The sequence below is a fragment of the Eubalaena glacialis genome, chromosome 19, assembly GCF_028564815.1.
Source record: "Eubalaena glacialis isolate mEubGla1 chromosome 19, mEubGla1.1.hap2.+ XY, whole genome shotgun sequence".
Classification (NCBI taxonomy): Eukaryota; Metazoa; Chordata; class Mammalia; order Artiodactyla; family Balaenidae; genus Eubalaena; species Eubalaena glacialis.
In genome coordinates, this window is record NC_083734.1 from 49,695,107 (window position 1) to 49,712,563 (window position 17,457).

At 38.1% G+C, this 17,457-nt stretch overlaps 1 protein-coding gene across 2 annotated transcripts in view; it reads right to left on the reverse strand.

The window, feature by feature from the left end:
* SMURF2 (SMAD specific E3 ubiquitin protein ligase 2) overlaps positions 1–16,909 on the reverse strand; it is a 118,156-nt gene extending 101,247 nt beyond the window's left edge. For both annotated transcript variants that reach the window (XM_061176805.1, XM_061176804.1), the window contains exon 1: positions 16,813–16,909. In XM_061176805.1, the coding sequence (XP_061032788.1) occupies positions 16,813–16,864 (52 nt within the window). In that variant the 5' untranslated portion in view covers positions 16,865–16,909. The remainder of the gene's footprint in view (positions 1–16,812) is intronic.
* Positions 16,910–17,457: the final 548 nt, after the last annotated feature.

Below are 17,457 nucleotides of genomic sequence, written 5' to 3' on the forward strand. Positions count from 1 at the left end.
CAGTCTGCTTCTGTTTCCATTGAGTATCTTTTTTATCCTTTACCAAAATAACTTACGGATTTTAATAACAAATTATCATAACTCTTCTAGAAACTGTTGAAAATTTCTTTTGTTAAGTTCTCTGTAATAAAATTCCTGGAAATTTCAAAGGCAGAACATAAAATAACTCAATTACAAAAGCTGGAAAATAGTATGTATTAGATTAGGATACCAAAGAGCATGGAGTCCAACCAAAAAAACAAAAGAAGTAGCAGTGGTAGTAGCTGCTACCACTGTCACCTATGACAGTTTTTTAAATGGCTGCAAATTCTTTGCCACTTTTTTCATCAAGAGATGCAATCTATGTTCTTTCCCCTTGAATCTAGAAGAACTTTTAAGTAACTTGCCTGTAACCAATAAAATGCAACAAGGACTTTCTAGGCTGAGTCAGAAAAGGAGATGCAGCTTTCGCTTTGTTTCCTGACAATTCCTGCTGGTACCCTGAGCCAGTCATATTAGCAGTGTAACTGCCCTGGGGCTGACATAAACTAGCTCGTGCAGTGAAATCACATGGAGAGGCTCGCAGATGACTTGAAGAGAGATAAATGCCCGGCCAGCCCCCAGCTATTCCAACTCCAGCCATCATCTGAATAAAATACATGACAGACCCTGAGCCAAAACCAGCCAGCAGGGACTTTCCTGGTGGTCCAGTCGTTAAGAATCCACCTTCCAATGCAGGGGACGCGGGTTTGATCCCTGGTCCGGGAACTAAGATCCCACATGTCGTGGGGCAACTAAGCCCATGCACCGCAACTACTGAGCCCGCGTGCTGCAACTACAAAGCCCACACACTCTGGAGCCCGGGTGCCACAACTAGAGAGAAGCCCGTGCACCACAATGAAGAACCCACGTGCCGCAACGATGATCCCGTGTGCCGCAACTAAGACCCGATGCAGCCAAAAATAAATTAATTAATTTAAAAAAATTTTTTTAAAAAGCCAGCAGAGCCCTTTCCAAACTCCTAACCCACAGAAATCACGAGAGATAATAAAATTATTGTTTGTGTTTTAGGCCTTTAAGTTTTGGAGTAATTTTTTATGCAGCAATTCTAACAAGCCTTTATAGCAAATATATGATCATTAGTTCAACTTATTGGGGGAAGGGGAAGAATTTGGCTAGCAATAAGGGTGCATTTTTCCATATAGAGACCAGCTTTCATTTATTTTTTTTTATTTTTTAATATTTACTTATTTATTTATTTATTTGGCTGCGCTGGGTCTTTGCAGCACACAGGATCTTCATTGTGGCATGCAGGGTCTTCAGTTGCGGCATGCGAACTCTTAGTTGCAACATATGGGGTCTAGTTTCCTGACCGGGGATCGAACCCAGGCCCCCTGCATTGGGAGTGTGGAGTTCTAGCCACTGGACCACCAGGGAAGTCCCAAGACCAGCTTTCATTTATTTAAGAGATTTGAAAAAGCTATGTAATAACCCAGAGAAAGTCTAATAATAGTAAGTAAGGCACACTCTTCCTGAAATCAATCTAATTTTATGGCCTTATAGCCTCTACAGATTCTTTCCCTGCATCATGATTCACCCATAGCAAAAGGAAGTGCATAAATATATTTACCATGCCACTGAGCTCAGCCAAATCAGTCTTGCATTATAATCCTTCTAAATACAGAAGTTATCTATTATGGCCTAAATTAATCCCTGGCCTTTCTTCAACCAAAAGAGTGAGTCAATTATTGCAGAAGCATCAAAGCTGCCAAACAAAGCAAAAATTATTAGATTTACTCTTTTGAACTAAGAATCACCACACATTACCACTAAGTAGAACAGCCCTTTTAAATTATGTATCTCATTCATCTCTTTTTTAAACTTTTATTCATTTAATTAAGTATCTAATGAGCACTGTGGGTAGGCAAATATGAGTAAGAGCTAGTTTATAGCTACAGAGGAGTTCACAGTGCTATGGGGAAAACATCAATAAAACCAATGAATTTTAAGTCAATATAATAAATGATACAACGAAGTATGCTAACGTATTGTAGGAATATAAATGAGGGTGTTTTGGATATTTCTATTTGCTCCTTCAGATCATTCTCCATCCTTTAACCAGCACTTAGTGTCCTAGGAGGCTGACGTAATGGACTACAGGAACTGGGCTCCCTTACCCTCCAGCCTCAAATTGGGTTCAGTAAATCAGAAGCAACAGCAAGGGTCTCTCTGCGTTCCCATGACTACTCGCTCCCTTTCCCTTTCTTGCCCAAAGATGATGCAACTTCCTATCATTGCTAGTCCCTAGGTGCTACACCATTCCTAATTGGATTCCCTTAACCCTGCCCATTCATTCTAAGTAGTCCCCTAACGACATTCTCTTTCACCTTTTTTGAGAATGTTATCTGTTTCTATCAGGACCCTAACTGTTAAGACAGGGGCACTTAACTCAGCCTGGGGAAGTCTGGGAAGACTTCTCAGAGGAGAAAATGCTTCAGCTGTCTTAATAGCCGAGTAGATTGGGCAGGGTGACTAGGTAAGGAAGAAAGTATTGTAACAGAGTCTAAGTAAACAGCACCATCAAAAACTTGGGAGATAAAAGAAAATGTGAAAAGAATAGGAAAGAGTGAGGAATTCAGAGTGGTGAACATAGGCATAACATAGGCATATGATGGGACACAGGCATGATGGGAAACAATGCTAGAACCAAATCATAAAGAGTTTTTAGATTAAGGTATTTAACAGATCTGGTTTCTATAATAAGTAAATTCAAAGAAAATTCAAAGAACAAAGGTGGGCGGGGGGGCAATGGGCCTATACTTTAAAAAAGACTTCAGACATACCAACAAAATACAATGTGTAGACCTTTCCTGCATCCTGATTAGAACAAACCAATTATTCAAAAAGGGGGAACAGGACGAGGAAAAGAAGAATTGGAAATGTATCTCTTCATGACATGGATGAGGTTATCTTATTTTCAATTCGTTCATGTGTCTATCAATGAATGTTTATTGAAAATATTTTATTCCTATTTCTCATTTTTATAAATGTAAGTGCTAAGAAAACTTATTTTTATGAAAATTATTTTTAATGATCAACTAACAACTTGATCGGGTCCCTAATTTTGTTGAAATTGAAGGGTTGAAACCACATGACTTGTGAAAAGATGTTAGTCATTGGAGTCACTGCCTTCTCGATAACCTCATCAATATTCTAATTTGTCTCTTAGGTGCCCTGGAAGGCCTCTTACCCCAGGACTATGTACTATTTGGGATGGCCTAGAGATGTGCCTTTCTTTTGTAAAGTGAAAGGAAGAAAATATGAAAAACTGATCAACTTTAGAATCTGAAAATTGAGCTCCCTTAAAAATATCCATGGGCTTTCATTCTTTTATTTCACCCTCATTGTATGTATCACTAACTCTAGCACTGACTGTTCAATTATTTCATCCATCAAGTCTTGTCTCTACTTGTTCACACTGTAGGTTCCCTGAAAGCAAGATAGGGATCCAAATCTCTTCTTGAAATCCCAGAACCTACACCTCAGGCTAAGGTGCAAGTTAAGACTCTCAACAAATGATCACTGAATATGTAAATATTTCACCACCATTCCAAGTCCTCTTTCTAGTTAGAGAAAAAAGACTTGAGATAACCAAACTGGAAATCAGAAGAAACTTGAAATATCATCACCAACCCTATTTTAAAGTAAGAAAAAGACTGGTTTACTACCTAAGCTTTCCTACCTACGTAAAATAAGAAAAACTCAAAACAACTAGGAAATAGAAAACTAAAATAAATGTACAAGGATTCATATTTTATTACAGAAGATTTCTGGTACAACTAGCCTAATTTCTATGGAATTTGAATAACTGTACCAATTGTTCCCTCAAAAAAATCAGTTGCTATTCTCTTCATAAGATTCAAGAAAAAAATTTCATCAGATAGAAGATTATATTTCGCCTTCACTGGTTTAGAATACTTGTAAAGTCAGGATCTCAACAGTAATTAAATTAGATAACAAATGAGAACAAGTTAAAACTATAGAGCTCTGAAAAAATATTAATTTTCTTCCTAACACTGACAGACAAGTTATATATGTGAATTTCTTAGGTGACACTGCAAAAGTAGATCTTTCTGCAGTGACTATCAGACTGATCTTCACTTTGTTGAAAAGTAAATTTTGCAGAGTATGGTAAAAGAGTTCTAGCCATCAAGTCAAATATTAACTTGAATGAATACTTTGGTCCTCTATCTTTATAACTTAACATTGTCAAAATTACTAAGGTACAAACATCAGTTAATTCAGTAATAATGTCACAAAGAGAGATTCTATTATCTGTTTCAAATGAGGTCCTCTTAAACCATGTAAGCTTTTTTCAATTTCATGAATCATTCTTTAATTCACAAATATTTACTGAAGATATACTATGTACCAAGTACTGTGTTAGACATGGTATTTTGAATGTGTCAAATACTATTTTACTTTAAAAAGATAGAAGAATCTTTAAAAATATTTTTTCTTCATTCTTCTTCCTTTACAAAATTCAATTTTTTTAAGAAAGCTCTTTCAACCTTATTTATAGTATTAAATTTATATGATTCTGAAAAATCTGACCAAGCAATAAGTGTTCTACTTCACTAGAGAAAGTTGTATTTAAAGCCTGATGACATAAGATCATACAAAAAAAAAAGTTGAATAAACTACCAATGTTTGCAATTCTAATATAACAAAAATAATTTTTGTATTGCTCCTGTACATGTAACATAGAGTTTATATAAGAAAGTTTATCCTAAAGTATGGATGTGCATTAGAAGCCAGCATCACCTTTGATAGCTTCTAATTCTCCAACTCCATTCAAGAACTCTTATTTACACTCTGGGTTTCTGTTTTACAGGTCTTTACTCACTGTTGACATCTACCTGTGCAGAAATATCTCCATCTACTGGCAACAGATGAAACTACAGGCTATTTTTGAAAGTACCAGCAAAAAGTCATTGAAGACTTGGATCCAAACAGTTCTCCCATCTCCAAAATCCTGAGCCATTCAAATTACTCTCCAAAGCTCTTCCACTTCTTACCAAAACTGGATAGAGGGGTTGAGGGAGAATACAATTAACTGTCTAAATGTTTGCTATATCATTTAAAGATAAAAATTATAACAATAGCTAATTTAGGGACTTCTCTGGTGGTCTAGTGAATAAGACTCCACGTTCCCAATGCAGGGGACCCGGGTTCAATCCCTGGTCAGGGAACTAGATCTCACGTGCACACCACAACTAAGAGTTTACGTGCCACAACTAAAGAGCCCACATGCCGCAACTAAAGATCCCGCGTGCCGCAACTAAGACCCGGCACAGCCAAATAAATAAATTAAATATTTTTTTAAAATTATAACAATAGCTAATTTAACTATATGAATTACTTCAACACACTGGTACCCCAAGGTGTACAAAACATTTATGCCTATTTTATAAGACATGATTTCATTTAAATCAATACCTATATTAATCATTATTAATGTTGCACTTGCTCCTATAAAACAGCATATAATCGGTTATGACTACTTTATTTAAAACACAATCTTTAACAAAGTTGAGTTATTTGTAGTGAGGTGGATGGACCTAGAGTCTGTCATACAGAGTGAAGTCAGAAAGAGAAAAATATATACCATATGCTAACACATATATACGGACTCTAAAAAAAAAAAATGGTTCTGATGAACCTAGGGCCAGGACAGGAATAAAGATGCAGACGTAGAGAATGGACTTGAGGACACGGGGAGGGGGAAGGGTAAGCTGGGACAAAGTGAGAGAGTAACACTGACATATATACACTACTAAATGCAAGATAGCTAGTGGGAAGCAGCCTCATAGCACAGGGAGATCAGCTCAGTGCTTTGTGACCACCTAGAGGGGTGGGATAGGGAGGGTGGGAGGGAGACGCAAGAGGGAGGGGATATGGGGGTATATGTATATGTATAGCTGATTCACTTTGTTATACAGCAGAAACTAACACACCATTGTAAAGCATTTATACTCCAATAAAGATGTTTAAAAAAAAAAACACAATCTTTGTACACCACTATATGTAAAACAGATAACTTATAAGAACCTACTGTATAGCTCAGGGAACTCTATTCAATACTCCGTAATGACCTATATATGGGGAAATAATCTAAAAAAGAATGGATATATGTATAACTGATTCACTTTGCTATACAGCAGAAACTAACACAACATTGTAAATCAACTATACTCCAATAAAAATTAATTAAAAAATAAAACACAATCTTTGATCAAAAATTTCAAAATACATTAACATAATACTTTACAGCTTGAACAGTATTTTTCACACACATTATTTCTTATCTAGCAGGATCCTAAAATAAGTAACACTGTCATTTTAAACATGCATTTATAACTAAAAGCATAGGCACCAAGAAAATAAGTGACTTGCTTAAAGGCACAAAGCTTATCAGTGGCATAACTAGGATATGAACCCAAATTTTCTGCCTCCAAGTTCTATACTCTTTCTACAACATCCCAACTGCCTCCAACAATAACAGTAAATAGGTCTATATTACAGATGTCTGCTTTGTGACAGTTCCCAGGAATGCACTGTGGTCAAATAAAAAAGTCGTCTTAGATTTTAATAAAATTAAGCTTTTTCCACATACAGATGGCCAACAGGCACATGAAAAGATGCTCAACATCGCTAATTATTAGAGAAATGCAAATCAAAACTACAATGAGGTACCACCTCACATCAGTCAGAATGGTCATCGTTAAAAACTCTACAAATAACAAATGCTGGAAAGGATGTGGAGGAAAAGAGAACCCTCCTACGCTGTTAGTGGAAATGTAAATTGGTGCAGCCACTATGGAAAACAGTATGGAGGTTCCTCAAAAAACTAAAAATAGAGTAGCCATATGATCCAGCAATTCCACTCCTGGGCATATACCCAGACAAAACTCTAATCCAAAAAAGATACATGCACCCCAGGGTTCATAGCAGCACTATTCACAACAGCCAAGACATGGAGACAACCTAAATGTCCATCAACAGATGAATGGACAAAGATGTGGTACATATATCCCATGGAATACTACTCAGCCATTAAAAAATAATGAAATAATGCCATTTGCAGCAACATGGATGGACCTAGAGATTATCAGTAAGTCAGAAAGAGAAAGACAAATACCATATAATGTCACTTATATACAGAATCTAAAATGTGACACAGGACTTCCCTGGTGGCCCAGTGGTTAAGAATCCGCCTGCCAAGGCAGGAGACATGGGTTTGAGCCCTGGTCCAGGACGATCCCACGTGCCACAACTACTGACCCTGCGCTCTAGAGCCCGAGAGCCACAACTGCTGAGCCCGAGTGCCAGAACTACGGAAGCCCGTGCGCCTAGAGCCCGTGCTCCACAACAAGAGAAGCCACCGCGATGAGAAGCCCACGCACTGCAATGAAGAGCAGCCTCACTTGCTGCAGCTAGAGAAAGCCCACGCACAGCAACGAAAACCCAACACAGACAAAAATAAATAAATAGATTTTTTTTAAAATGTGACACAAATGAACGTATCTACCAAACAGAAACAGACTCAGGGACATAGAGAACAGACTTGTGGTTGCCAAGGGGGAGGGGGTTGAGGGAGGGGTGGAGTGGGAGGTTGGAGTTAGCAGATGTAAGCTATTATATATGGAATGAATAAACAACAAGGTCCTACTGTACAGCACACAGAACTATATTCTGTATCCTATGACAAACCATAAAGGAAAAGAATATTTAAAAAAAGAATGTATATGTATGTATAACTGAATCACTTTGCTGTACAGCAGAAATTAACACAACATTGTAATCAACTATACCTCAATTAAAAATTAAGTTTCTTCCTTTCTTTTGTTTTATAGGAAAAAATGCTCATAATATAAAATATAAGTTTAAGAAAACCATCGGGACTTCGCTGGTGGCACAGTGGGTAAGCCTCTGTCATCCCAATGCAGGGGGCCTGGGTCTGATACCTGGTCAGAGAATTAGATCCCACATGCATGCCGCAACTAAGAGTTCATGCATGCCACAACTAAGGAGCCCACATGCTGCAACTAAGGAGCCAGCGAGCCACAACTAAGGAGCCCACCTGCCGCAACTAAGACCCGGCACAACCAAATTAAGTGATTAATTAATTTTAAAAAAATTTAAATTAAAAAAATAAAAAATAAAATAAGTAAAATTTAAAAAACCATAATCCAACCCACATTTGACAAAACAATTATATCCTTTCTTTTCTATTGCCACATTTTAGATATGTTTATTTTTTTTATCCCATCTTTTTCCAAAAACGAGTTGAGGGGGCTGATAGCTGGTAAACAGCAAACTTTGTTAAGTCATGCTTATTGTAATCTACTTTCATCAGTAAGAGACAAAAATAATAATAAACTTTTTAAAGATTCATAATAGAAATGTTGAAAAGAAAAATATTGAGCCCAACCTAGGTTTATTCTGATTTCTTATATCTCCATTCATGGTACTATAGAATTAAAAAAAATCAATGTCTGACATATGTCAAGAAATTGATAAATATTTGTTGACTAAATAAATGAAATAGGCTCCAAAGCAGGGGTCCCCAACCCCCAGGCCACAGACTGCTAACAGTCCGTTGCCTGTTAGGAACTGGGCGGCACAGCAGGAGGTGAACGGCAGGCTAGCGAGCAAAGCTTCATCTGCCACTCCCCATCGCTCACATTACAGCCTGAACCATTCCCTGCCCATCCATGGAAAAACTGTCTTCCACGAAACCAGTCCCTGGTGGCAAAAAGGTTGGCGACCGCTGCTCTAAAGCATTACAAGATCCTAAAGTATTACGGGGTCCTAAATTAAAGACTCAATTATGCTTATTAAACTATCAAAATGTTTATGAAAAGTTCAATCAATGTTTGAAATCAGAAGACTTAAGTTAAAACTACAGTAATAGGAAAGTGTGAATTATAAATAATAAACTTACAAAGAAAAGAATTATAGATGAAAAGAACAGAATGGAGTCCAGAAATAGAACATGTATGTTGTCAACTGATTTTTAGCCAAGGTGCCAAGACAACTCAACGGAGGAAACAGAAGCATTTTAACAAATGGTGCTAGGAAAATCAGATATCCATATGAAAAAAAAAAGAACCTGACCCTTACTTCTCACAGTAAATTTTTAAAAAGTTAAATTTAGGAGGATCCTACACCAAAATGTAAGTGCTAATATTATAAATATTGCAGAAGAAAACATAGAAAATTTTTAGAACTGTGGATTAGGAAAAGATTTCTTATATAGGACATAAAAAGCATGAACCATAAAGAAAAAAACTGATAAACAGGGCTTAATCAAAATTCAAAACTTCTGCTCTTTGAGACACTACTGAGGGGGGGGAAATGCCACAGATTAGGAGAAAATATTTGCAAAACACATATCTGATAAAGGACTTGTATCCAGAATACAAAAAGAATTCTCAAAGCTCAATAATAAGAAAACAACCCAATTTTAAAACTATGAGCAAAAGATTTGAACAGATATTCACCAAAGATACACAGATGATAAAAGTCCATTAAAAGATGCTTAACACTGTAGGTCAAAGGGAATTAAAATTAAAGCTACACTGAAGTAATCTCTACACACCAATTAGAATGGCTAAAATCAAGACTGACAACAGCAAGTGCTGAAGTGTTGGCTAGGATTGGGAGCAACTGGAACTCTCAGACACCACTGGTAGAAATACAAAATGGTACAACTTTGAAGAACAGTTTAGCAGTTGTTTTTTTTTTAAGTTAAACACATACTTACCATATGATCCAACAATCCTAAACATTTACCCAAAAGAAATAAAAACTTGTTCACAAAGAGAGGTGTACCCAAATGTTCATAGCAGCTTTATACATAATGGCAAAAAATGGAAACTAATGTCTGTGGATATTTGTGAATGGATAAACAAAATGGGGTACGTGTGTACAATGCAATATTCCTCAGGAATAAAAGGAACAAACAACTGATACACAACATGGATGGACCTCAAAAGCACTATTCTAAGTGAAAAGAAGCCTGACTCAGAAGACTACATACTGCATGATCCCATTTACATAAAATTCTAGAAAAGGTAAAACTATTGCAACAGAAAGTAAATCAGTGGTTGTCAAGGATGGGGGATATGAGGAGACTGGCTGTGAAGAGGCAGGAGGAAACTTTTGGGAAAGAAAGAAATGCCATTTGTGCAATCATCTATGTAGGAATTCCTACCTAAAATCAGGATTTATTTTAAACTAAGTTTTATGTCTGCTGTCAATTTTTAGTAAGAAACCAAACGCCAAACTTAAGACACATGTTGCTATTTCTTAATTCATATCAAATGCGGTTTTTAAAAGTCAATGCCTTTAGAAACGATTCTAAAACGAACACAAAATTCTTCACTTTGTTCAATTAATTATGTATTAGTGGAAAAATACAAACGAAAAAAAATTTTTAATGTTAGCATTCAACTGTAAAAAATGCCAAATACTGATACCTGGAAAACTAGCATTAGTGAAATATTAGTAGGCTTAGTGTTCAGCAAAGTTGCTCTAATCAAGCAAAAATAGATATGACTGCAATCCTAAATACAAGCCAATAACTAAGGTTAGAAAATACAATGGATATGCCACAAATATAAATTAGCTGGAATTACATTAAAACATAGGAAGAAAACTATTAAACTATCCTAAGCAATATGAACAAAAGCTTAAATAAACGTAAAAACACAACATGTTCCTAGGTGGGAAAACTAAATACACTTAAATGCCTCCTTTTCCCAAATTAATGCATTCTAATTACAATCCCAATGAAATTTCTTTTTAAATTTAACAATTTTAATATTCACATGTAAGAGCAAATAAGTAAAAACAGCAAAAAAAAATTTCTAACACAATGAGAATATTAAACTAAATTATAAAGCTACAATAATGAAGAGTATGGCACTGAACAAGAGATAATCTGACTGTTATAACTAATTTGTTAACATAACTAAAAAGATATCACACCACTATGGAAAGGAAAAATTGATTAATAAATAATGATGAGATGACTGAGTAGCAATTTGGGGGGAAACATCTTCCTAAACCATTTTTAAAAACACTAAAATAAAATGTACTTAAATATTTACTAAGCCTCTTGAAGAAAAGGGTTTTCCTAAGTATAGAAATGATAGGAAAAACAAAGGAAAAGTTGGACAAATTTGACTCCTAAAGTAACAAATTTATTCAAAATCATTTTTCTTTCAAAAATGATCAAAATTAAAAGTCAAATAACAGACTGGGGAAAACGTCTGTAACAAATATGACAAAAGATTAGTATCTTTTTTAATTCTCAGGCAGATCACTAAGAAAAACACAAATGGCCTAAGTGGTAACTAGGACAAGACCAAACAAGGCAACAAAGAGAAATATAATTAGTAAACAGAAGGAAAATATTCAACTTCACAAGAAAATGTTAAATACTATATGCCATGAAGTTAGCGAACATTTTAAAAAACAAGAGCCAATTCTTGTAATAGAATATTAAGAGGGACACATTTATTCAATGCTGCTCTAAACAGGCACAATTCTTTTAGGAAACAGTCTGATGAAAAATTAATCAAGAACCTAAAAAGATCCACACTCTTTAATGCAACAGCACTCTCTCTATGGAAATATCCTAAGAAAACAATCCTTAAAAAAAAAAAAATTATCCATACCAAGGTGTTTACAAATTATCTATAATAACAGAATTTGGAAATAAAAGTTAAAACAAGAAAAAAATATGAACAATGGTTGTTGTATAGCATTCTCTTATCTGGTTATCCTAAAATCAGTCTTCGTGGTTCCCATTCCAGTCCATCCTTCCTATTGCCCAAAGATTAACGTTTCTAAACATCAAATATATCGAAGCTTAAAATCCTTCAATGGTTCCCACTACCTTAAAAAAAAAAAAAAAAAAAACAAACTTCTTGACAAAATATAACAAGGTCCTAAAATGGGTTGGTCCCTGTCTACAAGCCTCACCTCTTGCCACTCACACCCAGTGCATCAGCCATAAAAAACACGTATAAAACTACACAGAATTACTTCTATGTCTCCAGCATTCGTTCAAAATAAAATTCCAAAAGGCTCTTAATGCATGCTGAAACAGGATTCTGCCTTCATGGAGCTTACAGCATAGACAACAAATGCCCTTCATTGAGTTAGGTCTGATGCTAGAGGAAGAGCCTCTTAGTCACAGAGGAAAGGTCAACACAGGTCAAGGAAAGATCTGTGGATAAGGGTACCTTGAGCTGATAAGCAAGTATCTCAAGGGACAAGGGTAATTCCAAATAAATGAAATTATTTTATTTTCCACACAAAATCCTGTAAGTTTGTAACAGGCTTTCTAGACAGACAACTTGAGTTCTGACATGTACTTAACCTCTCCGAGTTTCTCCTACCTCTTCAAGTTATTATGAGAATTAAAAGTAATAACAGATGTAAACTTAATACAGTGTCTGGCACTTAATAAGCATTCAGTACATGTCCCTCATACAGAAACACATAACAATGTTGATTACAACAGTATATTTCAAGGGTTCAGCTTTCTTAGAGCAAAGAAAGTAACAGTAAACAAAAAGAAAGGCAAAGAGAGAAAAAGCAGTAAGAACAGGGTTAAACATGTCACCATACAGCCAGAGTCAAACGGTTCTCTCTACATACCATGATGATATCCTTGTACTACACATTACAACAGCACAATAACTTATATTCATAATGATACTGAATCATAAATAAAACATTAAGTTCTGTTAAGTATGGTCTATTTGAAAGGAGTAGGGCATATTACATCTTTAAAAGCCTTCAAAATCTTTAAAAGACATCAAAAATAGCTAAAATTAAAACCTTGCATGGCTAAAGCATGGATCTTCATTTACCTTGAAAACTTGAGTTATATACTAAATATGCTAAATTACATGCTAAATAAATGACATGTTAGTATGTTGTGATACTTACAGTTCAACCAACAGGAAAAAAGTAGAATCCATGATTAAACACACACACACACACACACACTCTCTCTCTCTTTACTCACCAATGAAAACCAAACTACATGAAGCACCTAGGCAGGTTCAGCCCCCTGCCTGAAGGTTAGACTAGAAGAGAGAAACTTAAGAGAAAAGGAAGGAGCTAAGCCACATTGGCTTCCTCCTCAGAAACCAAGAAAAAAAAAATGAACTGGGGACATTCAAATCACTAACGCGCCTAGAACAAGTCATTATGGTGTACAGGCACATTCCCACTTAGAAAACTGCGAGGTATAATCAAGTTGTAATTTTTAAAAGCTTGAATCAATAAAATATGCAGTAAAACAATACTAAGATACTAGCATATCTAAAGTGAGACTTTTAAAGGTAATTTTCCTTTAGCTATAGACAAGGTTAACCTCATTACTGCTTAGGGTTTTATAAATTAATAACATGAGAAGCACTGTACGAAAACATTTAAATTACAAAAAGGTCTGCAATAAATGTTCTGGAGAAGTAATCTGTTATTTCTCCATATCTAAGAATTTTAAATATTAGAAATTATACTGCTTTTTCCAGCCTTTGGTTTTCAAAAACAGTAATATAAAAAATTACCCCCAATTTTTTTTACCGTCAAAGAATATCTTCTATCCACACCATCATAAGAAAAGCCTATTCATAAGTATAATGTATACAAACTTTACATTTTATAATCAATTTGCTCTACAAATACTAGTTGAAATTGATAGCTTTATCATACAGCCCATTTTAATGATCAAGTGTTAATGTGTCATAAAAAATAGAAGTAGTTTGATGGACCAAATCAGATTTTAACCACCAATGACCGGAGGAATCTCAAATTTGGGACTAAATTAGCCCTTCCTTATTTGCATCAACAAATACTAAACAGTTTGCTAGTTGACTGTGGTCTCAGGAATAACATGTGGAAAAGTTTAATATCTGTTGTGGGCAGAGATCTCATGGTTCAAATATTTCTCCTTCAGTTTGTATGTATGTGTGAGAGTTTGTGTATGACAGTGTGTGTGTGTATGTATGTGTGTGACAGACAGACACCATGCAAGAGTTGTTTACATCTTTCAGTAAAGGGGCAACTCTACATTAAGGATATAATTGAGTAACTACAATTCATAAGGTACCTGGGAATCAAAGACCATCTATAAATTTAAAATACTAGTATGGTATTAACTTAAAGCAAAGAACAATTACTTTAAATCATCTTACAGCCCAAGTGTATTGTAAACCAAATAAAAAATCACTACAGGATCTGTTTTGTTTTTTTTTTTCTTTAATTTTCCTCTCTTATGGAACCCAAATCTAAATGAACTGTTAAACACTTAGTCTAAAGGTATGCCAAACATTTCTTAAGGTCTTAACAAAGAATCAACTTTTTTTTTTTTTAACAAAACGAGGCCTAGGTTAAATATTTTATTTGGCTTCTCAAGATGGACTGAAAAGTTGGGCACCAGCTCCAGACCAATTCCTGGACGCACATCAAACACAGCCCTGTCATTTATCCAGTCAGTCAAAACAATCTTTTCCATCTAACTCTTTAATGTTTATGTCCTAAAAAGCTGCTAATTGAATCCAGCTCTTGAAATCTATTTGTTAAAATCTATACCATCTAATCTGTAAATGAACAAAAATGAAAAAATACATGTTAACTTTCCTGGCAAAACAGAAGAGAATCCACCATACGTAACCAAAATGGAGAGGGCGATGTTTTTAATATTTGAATAGTTTTCTCTTAAAATATGACAGACACAAATTCCCAATGGTTTTAAGAAATTGAGAGTATCTCAAACTGTTTTTACAATTAAGGGGACACAGTGTATTTAAAATTCCTCAGAAAAATCTGAAAATACAAAATCACTCTACAAATTTAGCCCAGTATTTTTTTGGAGGGATAGGGAATAAATAAGTGTAATCTTTTCTCCTAACTTTACTCGTGAATTTTTATAATGTATCATATTCAGTAAGGAAACCACAGATAAACACTTTAAGATCTGTTGAGTCACACTAAAAACCTCAAACTCATTTTATCTGCAGAAAATCAAAATCCCTGTTTTCTCCCTCATTTTCTTATTGTGTATACAGCCTAGAAGGAATTAAGTGGCCACCAGCCTATTTCTGATACTTTTTGCACACCTGGAATCACAGGTTCTTTCCACCATCACTGACACAGGACTGACTCCAGAGAGGACCAGATAGAGTAGATAAACTCTAAAGCAACAAAGATCCCTTATAAAGGTTTCCATTGCTTGGTAAGAAAATAAGGAAACTGAATGGGGGGAAGTAGGGGAGACAGGCATCTCCCAATCCAGGTTTTCCATTAAGAACCACTCAGTTAATGATTCTTTGCAATCTTCCCTAAGGAAAGTAAAACTGTCATGAAAGTAATATATTTTAAAAACTGCAGCCAACATACATACAGTCAGGCTAAATTCTCAAATACCTAATTCACTGCAAGTTTTTATCTCGAAAGTTCAGCCAGTGGGCTGGGATGTGACACACAAGCATTCAATTACAAAATTAGTCCATATAAATCTCAAAGTCTAGTGGAGGCAAACATAATTACAGTTTATTTTTACACGCGCACCCACACACACATACACACACAGATTCTCTAAGGAAAGCCACCTTTCTCACCACACATCTGAATATCAACGTGGATAATTAAGAATGAATACTGAAACTAGGATAAGTACACTGGTTTCCATTACACTTTTCAAACCCCAAATAATTTTTCCTTATAATGGGGTAACACGACCATGTAAGAATATCAAAAATGGCCCTGAAAGCAAAACGTACCTGTAACTTTAAAGATTTCATGCACTTGGAATCTTAAACACTTTGTAAGAAAAGCCTGCTATCTAGCAACCCCTCCAGACATTCTTTTCCATTTAGAAAAGGGAAGGGGAGGAGAGTGGGGAGAGAGAGAAAACTTCGCTTAAAGTCTGTCTGAGTACATACTTAGAAATGGACCCCAAAAAATGTGTTTTTAAAGCAGGTCTAGAGTTAGCAGTGAGACACAAGTTCTGCGGCCTACAAGGAACAACCCCAAACACGCTACCCTACAATCAAACACTTCCAAAACACAGAGGGTACAATGAGCCCGAGTCGTCGGATCAGGCAGACACACCGGAAAAGTCAACCTCAGTCTCCTTCCCTCTCAAAGCCGTGCGTTTCAGGTGTGTGGCACCGGCTGCTGTGGCTGGCAGCAGAGAGGGAAGGTTCTGCACGCGGGCACAAGTGGGCGAACAAGTTAACAACCAGGGAACACACACACACACACACACACACACACACACACACACACACACACCCTCCCGTTAAGCGCTCCATCTTTAAGGAGTGTTTACTGCGCGCAGTCAGCAGCCGGATTCAATAATCCCCGCCACAGGAGCTCCTCATCCCCTCCACGACCCCACCTGGGCAGTAGCCCAAGGGCTGCTTCCCGACGCCCCGGGAGAGAACCGTGCTTCTCGGTCCAGGCTTTTCGACCTCAAATCCGCCAGGAATTCCAACCGGGGGACCACCCGCCCCCAACAAAAGACCCCCGAGTCACCCTTGGCTTTTGTAAGAATTTCCAAACAAGGCAGAGTGGTTTGCAATTACTCTCCCTGAACTAGGCCTTCCCACGTTCCCGACTCTCCACTCACCATTGATCGCGACCCTGGCCCTTCTCAAGGCCACAGGCACCCCCCCCCCCCGCCGGCTCGGCCATCCTGCGGCCGCCCCGGCCCGGCTCTTGCTGCCCGCCCAACCCCCTCACCTGTCAGGCGCAGCTTGACGGGCCCGTTCCTCCGGCCCCCGGGGTTAGACATGTCCCCGGCGGCGGGGGCGGGGGCGGCGGCGGGGCTGCGGCCGCGGCGCGGGGCCCGGGGCCGGCGGGCGGCGGGCGGGGCGGGGGCGACGGCGAGGCGCGGCGCAGTCACCACAGCGGCCGGGGCTGAGGCCCGAGCAGCCGGCGCCGCGGCCGCCACGGCCGAAGGGTCCCGGATGTGCCGAGCGTCGTCGCCATGAGCCGCGGAGGGAGCGGGACGCCGAGCTCCCCCCTCCTCCCACTTCTCCTTCCTCGGCCCGGGACGCACAACAAAGCGGCAGCCGCGGCCGGCCGCGCTGCCTCCGCCCGCTCCCGCGCCCCCGCTGCCTCCACGCAGCCGCCTCCGCCTTTCCCTCCTCTCGGCTCGGCAAGGCCCAGGAGCCGATGGGGCCGGTCGGTTGAGGCGGGCGGTGCTCGGCGGCGCCGGAGCAGGACTCGGGGCTCGGCCGCTTCCTCCTCCACCCGCCCTCTTGTCTGAGGGAACCGGGTCTTGGGGCCGCCGCCGCCACTCGTCGGCTCCGGAGGCGGGGAGGAGACGGGGGGCGGGACCGACGGGGGCGGGGCCGGAGGGCGGGGCGGGGCCGGAGGGCGGGG